Here is a 16418-nt window from a genome sequence, read left to right on the forward strand (position 1 = left end):
AGCAGGATGGATTAGAGGAATTACGCACACATATTTGTCGGTTTGTGTAACCATCGTGGCGGATAAATGGTCTGAATGGGGATCAGGGTAAATACAGTGTGGAGAAGTTATGTGTGTGTCTGTGGAAAGCATGCAGAATCAGTCATTGAAAGGGTGAGGAGGAGAGTTTAAGAGTTATACACACACATGTACACACAGTCACATTGGTGAAATTTAGTGTGTAAAGCATTGATAGATTTGCTCTCCATCAGTTAGCTCAGTGAGTGGTTCTGCTACATCATCTTAATGTGCTTCAGTCATGGTGTTTGTGTGTGTGTGTGTGTGTGTGTGTGTGTGTGTGTGCGTTTGTTGCTGTAATTATGCATACCCTTTATGCTCTGCCTTATTATTTCACCAATAGATTACAGATCATCCACATCATTCTTTGCTTCTAAACTTCTAAATATTTTTCATAATGACAGCTTTAACTGTCATTAACTTAGACACACACACACAGGCACTGATATGCAAACATGAATACTTAAATAGATCCAAATCGAACATGATCTACTGTGCAGCTGCAGCGTTGAGGACCCAATAGGCCGTGCAACCTGTCGGTCAGTGTGAAGCTATCTGAGATTGGCTGCCAACACATTTTTGCCATGACAGACAATGTTCAAGCTCTCGCTCGCTTTCTCTCATCCCTAAAGTCTGTCATCCAGTCTTCATTCCTACTCTTTCACTCCTGCTCATCTTACTTTTTTCTCAACTTGTGAGATGTTAGGAGTTATGGGAATTGAGAATGAGACTGAGAATTAGAGTCAAAATTAATATTACAATCCCAGTTTTTCAGATATCATCGAATAAAAACAAAAAGGAAGCAAGGCCAAAATCCAAATGGTAAACATCCACTGAAGCGGTAGAACGAAAAAAACACTGCAGGTGCATTTCTAATGTACAAGAACAGTAATCAGAAGACACTTCAGATGGAGAGCTCCTGGCGTGATTAATAAATAGATTTCAGCTCTTATAGAGAACTAAAACTTTGTGTAGCTGACTCTCTAAAAGTTTTTCTAAATACATCACTCCCTTAATCCACTGAGCCTGGAAAAGAGGTTTGGATGCCTTCCAGTGGGCAGAAAAAGCAATTGAATTCAGCTGATGCACGGGGAGACACAGTTCATGAGTTCGGGGGCAAAGTTTCCTCTTACACCACGGTGGAATGACAACAAATCAAATCTTTGAACTCTGGGTGTCGAAGGACCAGATTGAGTGACTCGAGGAGCGAAGTGGCAATAAGAGCCGTTATGACAGAAAGGTGTAATTTAGATAGTACAAGTAGTAACATATGGAGTACCTCTCTTTCCAACAGTTTCTCAGAGATTTATTCACCTAACATAGATCCAGTTCTCAAGCAACCTTGACATTTCCTCTTGTAAGGTGCCAGTGTTCTGTTATAGAAAATAAAACCATCTCTATAAAAAATAGTCTATGATGCATATTCTGTTCAGCATCATTTAAAATCCTGTCCCTTCAAACTGGTACCTGTTACTGAGTCATATCACTAATAACATAAAACCACACACACTATGTTACGAACAGCCACACACACACAGATAAGCAGCCAGTGATAAATAAAGAGCAGCACAGGGTAGAGAGAGGGGGATAAGAAACCCGCAGTGTCCTAATCTCATTAGCTCCTGTGTTAGCCTCAGCCTCACTGGATTAGCAGTAGACTATGTGCTGAGCCAGTCAGAGGGAGACAGAGAGAGCAAGAGGAAAATCCCAGGGACACACAAGGAAAAGAAGTGAAAGAAAAAGAGAGAAAGTTGGCAAGAGAGTGGAAAGAGAGCGAAACAGAACATTGCTGCCTCTTTGTGAGATCAGTGAGTCCACACTACATCGAGGTTTGTCTCTAGAGTCTGGATCCCCTGTGGAGATTCCCCTTTGGCTCTTCCTCTCCTATTCCTGTCTCTTTACTGCACACGCAGGCGTCTTAATGGAAAATACTGACATTTAAATTGCAGCTTGTTTTTCTTATTTAATATACTAAAGCAGTTCTAAATGTTCTCTGAGCTTGTCCTAGCTAAAAAGCATCACTGCCAAACCTCATTAAAATCTGTGGGTGGCCATTGTTGCGTGCTAATGACACATCACGACTGTGCCTGTATAAAAACTTTTTCCTGCTTTGTCACAGGTGAAAATTGTCCCTGACTTCATTCCAAATGTTAAACCATCAACATGGGCTTAAATTTGCTAAATTGAGGTACAATAGTCAACAGGGAGCTGTAAAAGAACAGATCGAGTTATTTGTTTGGGTCAATAAAACCAGAATTTTTGTTTACAAGGAGATAATTAAGGTCCACACACCGATAAAGACAAAAAGCCTTTTTGTTATTTATTATTATTTTTTGTTGTGCTCATGGGACACACCTACCCTTGTGAGTGTTTGCAGGTTTGTACCTAAAATTTAAAAAAGCTCTTTGCCAAAATGTATTTGTGCTTTATGTGTCTCCTGAGCATGAAAATTAAAAATAACAGAAGAACTTTGAAACTTTTTTTTTTTAGTTTTTTTGATGTTTGATTTCATAACTATAAAATGCTCTGTCCTGGACTGATGAATTTAGCTACACATCATTGTCATGACTATAGTTACAGATTTAGATTAGTTCGAATTATCTGTAGAAATATTGACCGTACACATGTATGGCTACAGACTAGTTTGTGCAGCTATGCTTACCATTAGCTGATGGTGACAGCCTTGGAAAAAATACTTACGTTACAAGGAACAGATGGAACAAAAAAAGCCATCACATTTGATAGTTTTAGGTCTGACCTAAGAAAGACCTTTTTCAGATCTAAACCTTCCCTGTTCATCAATAAAATCTTCCTGTTCGAAGCTTCTAAGAGCCAAAGGCTGCTGTAAATATCATGAAATACCAAGAAGACATCTCCCTGCATCCTTACTCCAAGCAAACAGTAACAGTAAGTGAAGAGCGTCATGTCTCCAACATGACTGCTTTCTGACACAGATTTACAAGTTCCCCTTCCCACCGAAGTCACCCTATCCTTTTTACCACCTGCGCTGAGGTTGTCCTGGCAACCACTCTGGTCCATTCAAGAGACTGAGACAGCGGACTCAGAGCAGTGGGATGCAGAGATGGACCGAGACTGACACTGTGAACGGTGTCCTGCTACGGGCCACAGCAGCTGCACACATCCAAGGCTGCTCCGCTGTCAACACAGACACACTGAGCTTTTTGTGTATGGCTGGGAACAGTTCATCTCTGGGGGATATCTGGAGTGGAAGAAGATATTAGGGAAAAGGATGTGTCAACAGAGGCAGAAGAAAGTGAATGACTTTTGTTCAGGCCATGGTGGACATTCAGTGTATTGGAACCAAATGTGCAGATTCCTTGCTCAGACAATGCAGCACATGCAAATAAATCAAGAAATGGATTTCACGTTAAATGTTGACATTTCAACATGATGTTTTGGACGCATATTGCTAAGTACATCTTGTTTACAAAAATCATTATCACCCAGCAGCTGAGTATGCATGTCAAGTATTTCAGCTGCCTAGTCTACAACACAGCTGCAGCATGTAACAGTAAGTCTTAATGGACATTTCAAACCAGAGAGAAGCTTTTTTAATGACTATGATTTGAGCAGTAGATTTATGTTTAAACAGCAACAACCTTTTTACACATGAGGACTGAGAAATATGCTTAAAGTGATTTAGATTAAATGCACACTCCTCATTAAAGCAGAAAGGTATTCACACGTTACAAGTTCTGCTTGTTACTTGTCCTGTAAAAACAAGGCACAAAGTCAAGCCAATCCTACAACAACGACAACGATCCTGAGCTAGATCATCTGAACTGTCTTGACTTTGCAGTCATTGTTATATGTATGTGAAAGGGCCTGCACCATTTGGATGCTTTCCTTCGAGAGAGAAGTATGAAAAAGTGATGACTTCAAACCTGAGTGTTGTCTAATCCTGATTTAGATGGCGCAGCGAGTCAGATAGCTTCTTATGAGGCTAAGAAAGTGGACATGATTCTGCATCTGCGCACTTCAAGAAGGGGATTTCTTAAGTAGTGTGCCAACATTATCCCATCATCATTGATGCAGTGACGCTTGTTGCAAGCCAGTGTAACTGTTGCTTGTCACTGCAGGTACAAGAGCAGCTACTGAAAGTGAGGGAGGGGGATAATGGTTTGGAAATGGCATCCATCTAACTTTGGACGGATACAGATCAAGTCTGACTATGTGATATGCAGTAATTGCGCGCAGTGCACTTGCAGTATTACTCCTCTTTTCCACCACCTATATATGTCAGCTCAACTTGGCCACAAAAGAGAATTGAGAGAGACAAGAGAACTCCATGTATGCGTTTACCAGGTTGGATACGATATGTTAATTAAAACAAGGAAAGTGATCATGTCACTTGTCTTAAGGCTCACAAGTGGAAATGAACCTACATTACTGTTGGAAGATAGTGGTAGATAGGTTAGTGTTAGTGCTGTACAATTGTGTGTCAGGAGAAATCTGTAGAAATACTGCTTTGGCAATTTCTCTTCCTCTAACTTTCTTCCTGTCAACCTTTTCTTTACCTTGCCTTTTCTGGATCCTGGTCTAACTCTGTCTAACTCTGTGCAGCTGGATATGCCTTATCTTGTGTGTCCCAAGGGCCTTATAAGAGTCCTCTCTGAAACCCCTTCTCCCTTCCTCACTCCCTCAGAGGTAAGAACTTTTCCCCCATCCTCCCTATCCGCCAGAGCATCTGCTCCTAACATGGCAGCCTGCAGCCCCCCTCACTTTCTCCCTTTGGTTTGCTCTTGACAAGTGAGCTTCCCATCTCCAAACTAACAACCCACCAGTATTTACCTGCTCTGGCTGCATCCCAGGTCTACTTTAGGGCTAGGAGCCCAGGAGTCTGTGAAAGCTTTTGTTAGCAATCCAACAAAAAAAGGGGGGAGGGTGGGGTACTCAGTTTGATACTCCTCCCTCTAAATTTTGTAGTTTTATCCCTGCCCTAGAATTCTGCCTTGATGTCTGATGACTTCTTCACTGCATTTTTTGCTCACATATGCTGCTGAGTTTTAAATGTAATCACCGTCCTTACCATACAGGAAATTCAAAGAGAAAGTCAACTGGTTCACACACTCCTTAGCTGTATCTTTACTCTATTGTATTGTAGAAGAGTACCATATATGCAGACAGTATAACACACTGCAACAAATTGCAGGTCAATGCATTGGCAGTCGATGAAGTTATTTTAAAAACTGCTCAGCTGTTCTTTCATACGACATCTACGAAGAAGAATCAGATACTATGAAAATAAGAAATTTGGGACACAGCCATGGTAGGTGACACTAACACTAACTGACACTAACAGCAAGACAGCTTACATATGTCACGTTCTGGCTAACTAATGCACTTTGCTTTGGAATAGGAACCCTCTTCAGATGACTTGTTTGCAGTGGTGTAGTGGTCAAACTAATTTTACTTTTTGAGCAGAGATGTCTTCTTCTTTGTCAAATGGATTGTTGTTACAAAAATAAGCCTTTCGACATTCAGCATGCTGTTGTTTCAACTTTTTTTCACTTTTTCTAGCCAAGCACATTATTCATTAATGGCACGAGGTTTATAAGAATGCCGAAAGTTACACTATTTCAGTCAAAATAATTGTTCATGCAACATTGCCTACATTCATTTGTAGTTTTCATTATCTAATGATGACTTTATTACTCTCATCAGTGGGACCAGATAAATACAGTACAAGTATACACAGAAAAAAATGTTAGATCAGCAGCAGCAGTAATGTGTGTATTGTGTGAGGGGTTTGTGTTATTGTCAGTAGCAGGGTGGTCCAGGGCCTCCCTGCGGGGGTTATTTACCCAGGAACATAGATGTAGTTCTGCTGAGTCTGTCACATTGAGCATGCACTCAAAGTACAGACACACACACATGAGAGCACACAGTTACAGGTACACACACACACACATAATAAAACTGCACATAGAATGGTGTATGAATATGGGTACAGACCGCCACACACACTCCATACATAACATTAATCTATAACTGCTGTGTTTCACGCACTCACAGTGCTTACACAGCGACACTTCCTCTGCCAGTACCAGCCCATTCAGATGAAGAATGACGCCCTAGCAAAGGCATACACAACCTCTGAAATTAGCTACATTTATAACGGCAGTGACAAACGTATGCATGCACACACAAACACACACAGAGTCATACTGTTTCTCATTTTCTCTCATATACAAACACAGCGTACCGCTCTCCCTTGTTTACTCTTTGCTTTTTTTCCATCAACAAAGACTGTTTTCACTTTCATATTGCAGCATTAAACGCTCTGTTGGACAGATGGTTGTCTGGCGGCCTTATGATTTTGACTCTGGCTCTTTACTTGTGTTTCTTTGCCCTTTTATCTGTCCACAACCTGTCCTCCCTGCCTCTCCTCATTGTACAATCAATAAAGCCAAAATCCCATAATAATTCAATTCAATAAAATTTTATTTATATAGCACCAAATCACCACAAAAGTCATCTCAAGGCACTTTTCATAAAGAGCAGGTCTAGACCGTTACTCTTTAAAATAGGTATTTACAGGAAATTCAAACAGAAAGTCAACTGGTTCACACACTTCTTAGCTGTATCTTTACTCTATTGTATTGTAGAAGAGTACCATATATGCAAACAGTATAACACACTGTAACAAACTGCAGGTCAATGCATTGGCAGTCGATGAAGTTATTTTAAAAACTGCTCAGCTGTTTTGAATTGCATCGAAACTAATATGTCTGGCTAGCCTCAGGTCAACCTGAGACAAAACTCATGATGTGTTTCAGCCATACCTATCTGCATGTCTTTCATACAACATCTACGAAGAGACCCAACAAATCCCACCATGAGCAGCACTAGGCAACAGTGACTTCCTTTTAAAAGGCAGAAACCTCAAGCAGAACCGGACTCAGGGTGGGCAGCCATCTGCCTGGACCGGTTGGGTTAAGAAGGACAAAGAGAGAGAGAGAGAGAGAGAGAGAGAGAGAGAGAGAGAGAGAGAGGGGAAAGACCTCTGAGTAGGCCTATAAATCTCAGAGTAGTGCTGCAGTATGTTCACTTATTTTTCTGCAGATGCTGTTCTTTAATGCTTATTTAAATATTGCCAAGACACGATGCCTACAAACCTTTCAGGAAGTCAGAGGTTAGTCAGAGTAAAACTTATCTTCCAAATTATATGGCAGACATGCAGCTGAATTTTTCAAGGCTCAGCACAGTTTGGGAAATGGCAGACGACAATAAGTTAAAATATTTGACCTTCTGATGCAGCTCTCTCTGCCTCAGCAGACAGACGAAGTGCTGTCTCAAGTTTGTCAGTTCAGATATATGAATGTGTTGGAGTGAAGTAAGAGGCGGTCAGTTGTCTGAATGTGTGTGTGAGCGACAGAGAGAGAGAGAGAGAGAGAGAGAGAGAGAGAGCAGAGGCTTCCCCTCAGCCAATGCCTCATCAGAGGTAATGGGCCATGATGAATCAGACCCTAATCAATGTGCATTACCATTAGGATTTATTCCCATGCTCGCTCTCAGCTGCACGGCCACAGCAGTGGACGGGCAAAAATCAACATCATTCAGTCGAACCAGACGAGGTGCTGTCCACAACCCACGTTGTGTTGAATCAGCCGCCTGTCAGCCAGCCTGTTTCATTTGAAGAGCAGCGTGTACACACACACACACACACACACACACACACACACACACACACACCACACACACACACACAATGTGGAATAAGCAGTGAAGGCCACCCTGGAGGATTTATGTGACATAAAAGAAATCGATTAGTATTGGTTTTAATGGAGTGCCAGTGTCGTAGACTGGAAATTATGTTTCAGAGGCCTTTTCTTTACCTCGCCTAGGAACATTTCTAAGGGAAATAATACACAGCAAATGTGCACTCACATACATATACAGTCTGTATGGTGTTTCTGCTACTAGACGTACAATTGCAATAATTGTTTGATTCCAGAAGCTAGAAAGCCAGCAGGGGAAAATGTTGTGTGTTTGTTGAGTAAAGGGGGTTTATAGAATACATTTTATTTCATCCATACTGTAACTTTACTGCCTTTCTCAGCTAATAACCTGCCCTTAAGGGATAAGTCTGTATCAACTAATCCCATGAAAAGACCAAAACCGGAAATGAATTGATCCTGCTAATAAGTATTTTGTGTGTAGCTAAAGCCTGATGTGGTTCTAGTCCTCTGTGTAATAAAGCACATTGCTCCTCCAAAACCTATTAAAAACACATAAATTAGTCACAGTGTTGGACTGAGTGACATGGTTATTCACTGCCATATACATGGACACTGTAGTTTATTTTAAATCAATCCCACATCATGCTCCACTAGAGCACTGGTGTGTATTAATCCAGCCCTGAAAATAGTCCCTGACAAATGTACTATTTACTCCACTTTAAGAGATGTACAATGACCGGCTGTTTCAGGATATTTTACAGTTTTTTTTATTATATCTACAAATATAAAACATTTAGAAATCTGTGCCCTGTGTTTGAAGATTTACATCTGCAGTACAAACTAGTGGGCTCAGGGCTGAGTGCTACAAGCAGGCAGAGGAAGTCAGAAAGTGTTGCTAATGCATTGGTGTTTTAAGTCTTGTCATGGATTTGTTGACATTAAGAAAAATAAAGAATAACACCATCCTTATCATTAAAATATGTGGTACTCCAGGCAGACAATGTGTTTTCAACTGAATTGTTTATGTCAGGATTGCAAATTATTTTCTATCAATGCATAAGGTGGTTCAGGATAACTGAACTGACTGACAAGGTGTTTTCATGCATATCAGTATTTAGTTGGATTGTAAAATGCCCCCTTCTTCATTTTAGTGTCCTTTTTGTGCTGTGATCTGCTGTGTGTTATTTTGAGTTGACTCGAGCATGTGTGTGTGTTTGTTTTGCATGTCATTCTTCTGTGTGGTGGTGTTGTTGTAGGTCTGAAAGTTTTTCCCACATGTAGAAACAGACCTTTGTAGTTTGTCCTTCCATTCCAGTGAGATCTCTCTCTTTCTACCTGAGTCTTCTTTCTGTTTGCACTGAAGCTCAGCTCTGTTATTTCCCTCTGTGTGTGTGTGTGTGTGTGTGTGTGTTTGTGCTGGACCGTGTGTGTCGCTGCGTCCCACCCGTATTGTGACGTCCCTGGAGCTGTGCACGTTGTCATTTTCTGTTAAACAGCACTTTTCTTTTCCCCCTTTTCCTTTTGTCCCACTTGCTCTCACCGCCCACTGTTTTTGTCCCTGTTGACTGTGTGCAGCGGTGTTGCGCTCAATCCTGTGCCGTGTTGATTTTTTTGAACCCCCCTCCCCTCACCCCTGGTGCTTCTCTTGTGGTTTTTGTTTTTGTTCTTGTAGTTGCAGGATCCCCGCATGTATGATCAGGTCTATAGGTACTTAGACCTTCCAGGGCAGGTATGTGAAAATACAGCGATTTATTTTAAAAACACTGTGTGTGAATTCTGCTACAGCAGCTCGCTGCTCAGTTTCTTTACAAGCCTGTGAAGTGTGTGTTTAGAGTTGGTCATGCTGAAGTCTGGGAGGCACGGAGTGCTGTTTGATGATGGTCATGAGATTATAATTGTAGCAACATATAAAAATATTTTCAAATTGTCACTTTCTTAAGTTCAATGCTTTCATAAAGTTAATACAATGATTTGATTTGGTCAATCACTGAGCACTCCTTCTTCCCAAGCTTGTATGACATCATTTTATTTTTTTAAGTGCTTCTCCTTAAAAAACTCTGTGATGTGTCTTCAGAGAGCTAAATACTTAAAAACATTTTATAACTGAAAAATTTGCATCACTTTAAGTTCATAAATCTTAAAAAAAAAAAGGAAAAATTTTATTTTGACAATAGCTGCAATGTAAAATGAGGATGAACTGTTTAAACAGGAGGCTTTGGTTTATGGATATTTATGGATATTATGTGGCTGTAGCAGCATTTAGTAACAGAGTATAAATGGCCAGAGGGAACAACTTAAATCCATGTTTAAAATTCGGATTGGCCTCTGTGTTTGCTGTTCTACCCAAAGTCATAAAAAGCTTCCTTTATTGTGTTTCTCATTTTACTTTTAAGTCTGACTGACCTTTTCCTGTTGTTATAGTGTAACAGGCAGTCACTGTATGTTTTGTCATAAGATGACAGTGTATTTAACAGCAGCTAACCTGACATCTTCTCTCTCCTCCTCCCTCCCTTCACTGTGTTCTTTCTCTCCATCCCTAAACCATCTCTTGTGGGTTCATCCCGTTTGATACTCACCATCTTCCGCATCCTCCCGATCTGCCCTCTTCTCTCGTATCACACACCATCATCACCGTCATCTCGCTCTGCCTGTCATCACCCTCCTCTGCCGAAGCTGAAGGCGATAGACCGTCCACAGGAGCCGGAGAAGGTACCGCGGGCTCCTCACGATCGTAAAAAGGAGTGGCAGAAACTGGCACTGGGTGCAGAGCTGGCCCAGGACATACCTGAAGACAAACACAGAGAGGCCAACGGATCTGCAGGTTACCACAACAACAGGTATGTAAAGCTGGCTGTCCACTATTTATCACACGTCATACTAAGAGATTAGTCCGAACCACACGCACATTTAGGTCTGTTTTTGACCATACAGTGACCTAAGTGTTACAGCTGTCAGACAACTTGTACTTTAAAATATCAATGAGCTTCAGCGGTGCTGATTTGAACAGTTATTTGTCAGCAGGATGTAGCCATTCAATCTAGAAAAAAAGAATTGTGCCCACTCCACTGAGAATGTGTTCTTGCAATTTACACTTCACTGGCACTGAAGAAATGCAGCTACAACAGAGATGATTAAGGCTCCTCGCAGTTGTGATTGCATGTACTGTGCCTCAAAGCTCAAATGCCACTCATATTCAATAATTTCTCTGCCAGTCAACATGATTAATATGAAAAGATTTTATGCAAATTGTTGGTTTTCTTGGATTTGTCAGTGCCCATGAATAGCTGACATAAAATCTTTTCTCCAAGCATAAATGAGGATGGATTTCAGAGCATTCTATAGATGGTTATGAATGCATGCTCCTTTGTGTGATGAGCACATAACCAAGGTGTGCATGATGGACAAATACACCAAGGCCATGAGAGCATGTATTCTTATAAATGCAGTATAGCATACAGGTGTGGACCTCACAGACTTGCTAAGAAAAACCTGTCAGCCTTAACTTCATGTGACAGTTAAACGTGTTAAAACTGCTGTCATTCAGTATAAAATAAATAAACAAAACTTCAACAAGTTTGAACATGTCTGAGTGGCCAGAAACAAATACGCCCCCAATACCTCTCTGCTCAGGGCTCCCTTGTACATGGAGCATTTGGACGGGCCCTTCTCGCTGGCAGCGCTGCCCTACAGCCAGATGAACGAGCTGCTGAACCGTACCGGGGACAGAATGTATTCGCGGCCCCATGACCCTCCACCACCACCTCCTCCCATGCACCCACTGGGAGAGATCAAGCCGCCCTCTGTGATCAGGTGGGACAGGAGACCACACACACACACACACACACACATTCACACATACCCTCAGCTTCATACCCCCTCAGAAAACTTTAGTAAATACTTTTTTATGTTTTTTTTTTTTTTTTGCAACAGTGAAACACTTTAATAATAGCAGTAGGTGTTCACCCACTTCTGCAAGCCATAAAGTTAAAGCACCTCCGGTTTCCAACTTCCTTGAGAGATAAAATCTCACTCATGGAATTCCAAGCAGATGGAGGCATGAAGAATTATTTATAAATACTATTTCACCTTGTCTCTGATTCACAGGTGCACACACATAATAATATCAATAATTTCAATCCTACCCCCATCTCTTTGGTTGGTTTATTTCATTTTTTTTCTCTTATGGATCAGTTGGCCACAGTGACTGGCATTCCATCAGATTTCTCTTTTGTGAGTATTTATTCTGTTTAAGAGGACGAGGATTTTTCGCTCTGTTAGAGCTTAACAGACAAACACAGGGAAGAAGGGACGAATGCTAGATGCAAGGATAGATGGAGGTTTTGTGGACCGAAGACAAAAGAGGAGAAAAAGGAAAAAGCTTGGAGAAGGCAGGATCAATAAAGTGTTAAGGCCACTGAGCGCATTACAGGTTGTTTTTCTGCAGCGCACTTTTGCCGCATATGTCACTGTTTGATGGGATGGAGAGATCAGACGGAGTGATTAAGGCTGCGGCTGCAGCACAAGAGAAATATCATTGATTTTTTGCAGAAGTCCTTGCAGCTATCTTCTCTTCTAATTCTCAAACGCCCCGTCTTTGTCCCCTGCTCCTATTTACTTTTACTTTTCAATCCTTTTCTGACCTTTAGCTCCAATGTCTCGCTGTCTCTTCCATTTATAGCTGACTATCATCATGTTCCATGTCTCATTTTCTCACTCTAACCCCCTCTCAGTTCTTGTCTACATTTAATGTAACTCATTGAGTAGATATTGGAGTAGATGCAGCCTCAATTGTGCTTGGAGGAAATACTTGATGCATTATTTTCCTCCTCCTTCTCTTTCTCTCTCTTGCTGTGCTTTTTGTCTGCAGCAATTTTCTCTGTAGGAAGAAAATTGATTGTGAACATGTTCGTCTTTGTGTTGCAGTGTCCTGGTTAGTATCTCCATCCACCCACGCAGCTTCAGCATCAGTGAACAGCCAATATTGAAAACATTCTGTCTTTAATGTACCAGTTAGCTGCTGTGGGATTTCAATACTCCCCACTGATATGCTGTGTCCTTGAACCCCTAATTCAGCAGACTGACATTCACTCTTCTCTTTGATGTGCTAGTATTTCCTGTATATGTTAAGGACACGTGGCAGGGTTAAGGAACCCCCCTGCAGGGCCACTCTCTGGCAACACTGCAATTTAAAAAGCCACCATATGAATGATTACTTCCACTGGTGTCAGCCCCTCTAAACATGGTGTGCAGCAGCATAGTCTGATGCACCGCTGCACATTTTTAATTGAAAAGAAATTATTTGTCTTGTGAGCTAATGGAGCAGTTAATTTTTGGTGTTGATGAGCAAAACAGAACAAAATAATCTTGATCCTTATATGCACTTCTTCAGCAATACTTGTGAATTGAAAGTTCACTGAGCCTCGCCCCCACTTACACACATGCATACATACATACACACTTAATGGCTACAGACGAGATACTGTGCTGAAAGACTGAGGCCAAAGCTGGCATCCCCCGGCAAAAAGACAGAACACTCACCAGTTGATGATCCACGTAGAAGTGTTGGAAATAAGGAGACGGTGTTGTTCTGTGTAAGAAGGGAAAATGCAAAGTCACTCTTTTATTTTAACACTGATGTGAACTTTCTGTCTGACTCTCACCTCTCAGCGTTCATTATTTCCCATCATGATCTCTCTCTTTTCTCTCTCTTCTTCCCTCCAGCTCCAGTTCAGGTTTTTCCGACAGCAGACCTCAGTCTCCAGCTCGGACAGCAGGCCTCAACTCCAACACTCCTCCTCCTCCACCTCCCCCTCTTCCTCCACCACCTCCCCCCTTACCCTCCTCAGGCATGCGGGGCACCCCTCCTCCTCCCATTCCTCCCCTACCGGTCCAGCAGCAGCCGCCAGCCATCCCGCCTCCCCCTGCTCCTCTCCAGATTCGCCCCGGGGGTGCTCCACCCAGCCCCTCCGCCCGTGGCGCCTCCACTCCACTCGTCCTCCCCGGCCCGTCTCCAGCAGGTCCTGGACAAGGGCCCGCTCATGGGCTCTGGGACCCAGTCCGACGGCACCATCCTTCCCCCTCCCCCGCCGCCTCCCCCCCTGCCCCTCCCTGGAGCGCGGAGCTCCTCACCCTGCCCATCGGGCCCGCCACCTGTGCCGGCCTTCCCCTCAGCAGGTGCCATGGCCTCCCCGCCGCCCCACGCCATCCACGATGTGGGGAGCAAGAGGCACCATCCAGCCAACCTGCCACCCATCAGCGATGCACGCAGTGTCCTGTTGGAGGCCATCAGAAAAGGTGGGTCATGTTTGACTAGAAATGGTTGAAAGCTTCTCCAGGCAGCAGTGAGGAGTCATTGACAGTAAGCATGCAGATCAGATTGTATTTAGGTGATTCCTTACAAGCTTTTGTACACCAAAATGTCATTAAATATGCTTTAAATATATCAGAAACAAGCAAAGAATAGATTAGTGGACAGAAAATTAATCTGCAAAAGAATAGCATATTGAATATCTTTGGGCCGGTGAACAGTATAATTCAATTATACTTTTGTAAACCATGATATTAGATCATCAGACACTTAAATCTTTCTGTTTCCCTGCTGTAGGCATACAGCTGCGAAAAGTGGAGGAGCAGCGAGAGCAAGAGGCTAAACATGAGCGAGTTGGCAACGACGTGGCCACCATCCTGTCACGCCGCATCGCTGTGGAGTACTCCGACTCCGAGGATGAGTCTGAGTTTGACGAAGGAGACTGGATGGAGTGATGGCGGTCAGGGAGATGGAAAAAAAAAAAGCAGAGGTGGCAGGAGAGGACAAATATGTTCAGGTGCCCCCCACCACCACCCAAATCCTGCACTCCACACCTCTCCATCAAAGAGTCTGTTGGACTCCAGAAAGAAGAGAAACATCGTCGTTGCCCACTTTTCCTCTGTCAAGCTTTATGATCTTGTCATATCTCTGTCTCGTTGTGGTTTGTGTTCAGAGGGGAGTCTCCACATCGCCCTCGTCCGTCTTTCTAGTGTTCCAAGAGAAGTTTTTTGCATTCATTCTTTCCTGCACAACCACGACCTTGTTTCAGTTGGATTTCTTGTGATGAAATCCCTCATGTTTACTATTGTTACACATGAAAATAACTTTTTTAAAGAACCACTTGTTTTTGTTTCTTATCTGTACATTGATATTAAAAAAGGAAAAAATGAGGGCATGTTGCATCTATCTTAAGTTCTCCAACACAATTTTGCCACCTGGTGGCTGAACATGGCATTGAATGAATGCAGTTTAATTTTAATGTCTTTTACTTACCTTTTTCTTCTGAAACATTTGCAGTTTTATTAGGCCAGTAGTTGCCAATACTGACCACTACATGACTGGTCACTCAGTGTGAACACCAGCTGGGTTGTCTCATGATTTCTCTCTTTTTATCAGGACTGACTCTACCACTAAGAACAAGCAAAAGATTGTGCTGGTATGTCATGTGATGATTGTTGTATGGTTGAAAATGAAGAAGGGGAAACATATGGCCATCTTTGGCAACATGTGTGCATATCCATCCACTTTCACCTAACCTTTACCCCAGGGAGATGAATGCCAAGAGATTTAGCTCTTCTGTTCTGTAGGTACTGAGGAGCCATGTTGCTCGTGCTGACATTAAGCAATGTCAAAGATAAACACTGAACCATCGGTTCAATGAGTACAATGAGCTCCAATTCTTTTCTTGGGTTATTTGCCACAGATATGGACACTGGAAGTGATTAGATGCTGTAGATGTACATCAGATTTCCTGCCTCTCTTATTGTCCCTGATGAATATTCAGTGTGCAGAGGAAGACTTTGAAATTCGAGAAGGTACCTGTGATAAGGTACAAACTGCTCGGCACCACTGAAGGCAGCTTTTCCCCCAGATCCCCCTTTACTGTGTACCTGCCCACTAACGAGAAGCCTTACCTCGTTTGGTTCTACAGAAGCAACTCTCGTTCAAAAGAAGAAATCCTGCGTAATACTGCCTTTTCAGGCCTAAAAGAGGATACATCATGCCTTGATGTGGCTCATTTCAAAGAAAATGTCTGCCATCCTTTTCTGTTCGTTTGTTCGTTCTTTCTTCTACTTGCCTTATTGTTCGTACAAAACGTATCGTTGAGTTGATGAATGTATTGTGCTGTTACTACTTACTTGCCTGCGCTTGTATGGATTTGCTGTTTCTATGTTTGGGGGGGACAAGGGGACGGGGAGACAGAAACCCTGGTTTAAAAAAAAAGAAAAAGATTAGATCAATACTGTATACCATGTAACTTATGTAACTGTTGACTGTAACAGTTTGCTTGAATTAATAAAAATCTAATGTTATGTTTCAGCTCTACATATTATGGGTTTGTTGTTGTTGAGCTTGAGTTTGTCTCATCTCCTGTTTCTCTGTACATGGAAGTGAATAAGCTTGATTTGACTGTCTGGGATTTGACAAAAGCCTGGATTTTTTTCATTTCTCCAGAGCCAGCTTAAAATTTCTAGGCAAAATTAGCCTGTGCTTTTTCCGGTTTTGGGTGTAAGGACTTGTTGGTATGAGAGCTGCTCCAATGTACATATTTCAAGCCAGAACTGTAAAACTGGTCTGACTCAGTAACTCTTTTGATCCAGATAGGAAGAACAGGTCCTTGGAGTTTATCT

General features: G+C 42.2%; 1 protein-coding gene across 1 annotated transcript in view; it reads left to right on the forward strand.

The window, feature by feature from the left end:
• The window catches only part of wasf1 (WASP family member 1), a 53805-nt gene extending 37692 nt beyond the window's left edge, over positions 1–16113 (forward strand). Inside the window, 5 exon segments of the mRNA XM_018694533.2 lie at positions 10434–10597; positions 11391–11570; positions 13482–13698; positions 13700–14054; positions 14365–16113. Of these exon segments, the coding sequence (XP_018550049.1) occupies positions 10434–10597; positions 11391–11570; positions 13482–13698; positions 13700–14054; positions 14365–14522 (1074 nt within the window). The 3' untranslated portion in view covers positions 14523–16113.
• Positions 16114–16418: the final 305 nt, after the last annotated feature.

This window comes from Lates calcarifer, linkage group LG7_1, assembly GCF_001640805.2.
Source record: "Lates calcarifer isolate ASB-BC8 linkage group LG7_1, TLL_Latcal_v3, whole genome shotgun sequence".
NCBI classification, from domain to species: Eukaryota; Metazoa; Chordata; class Actinopteri; family Centropomidae; genus Lates; species Lates calcarifer.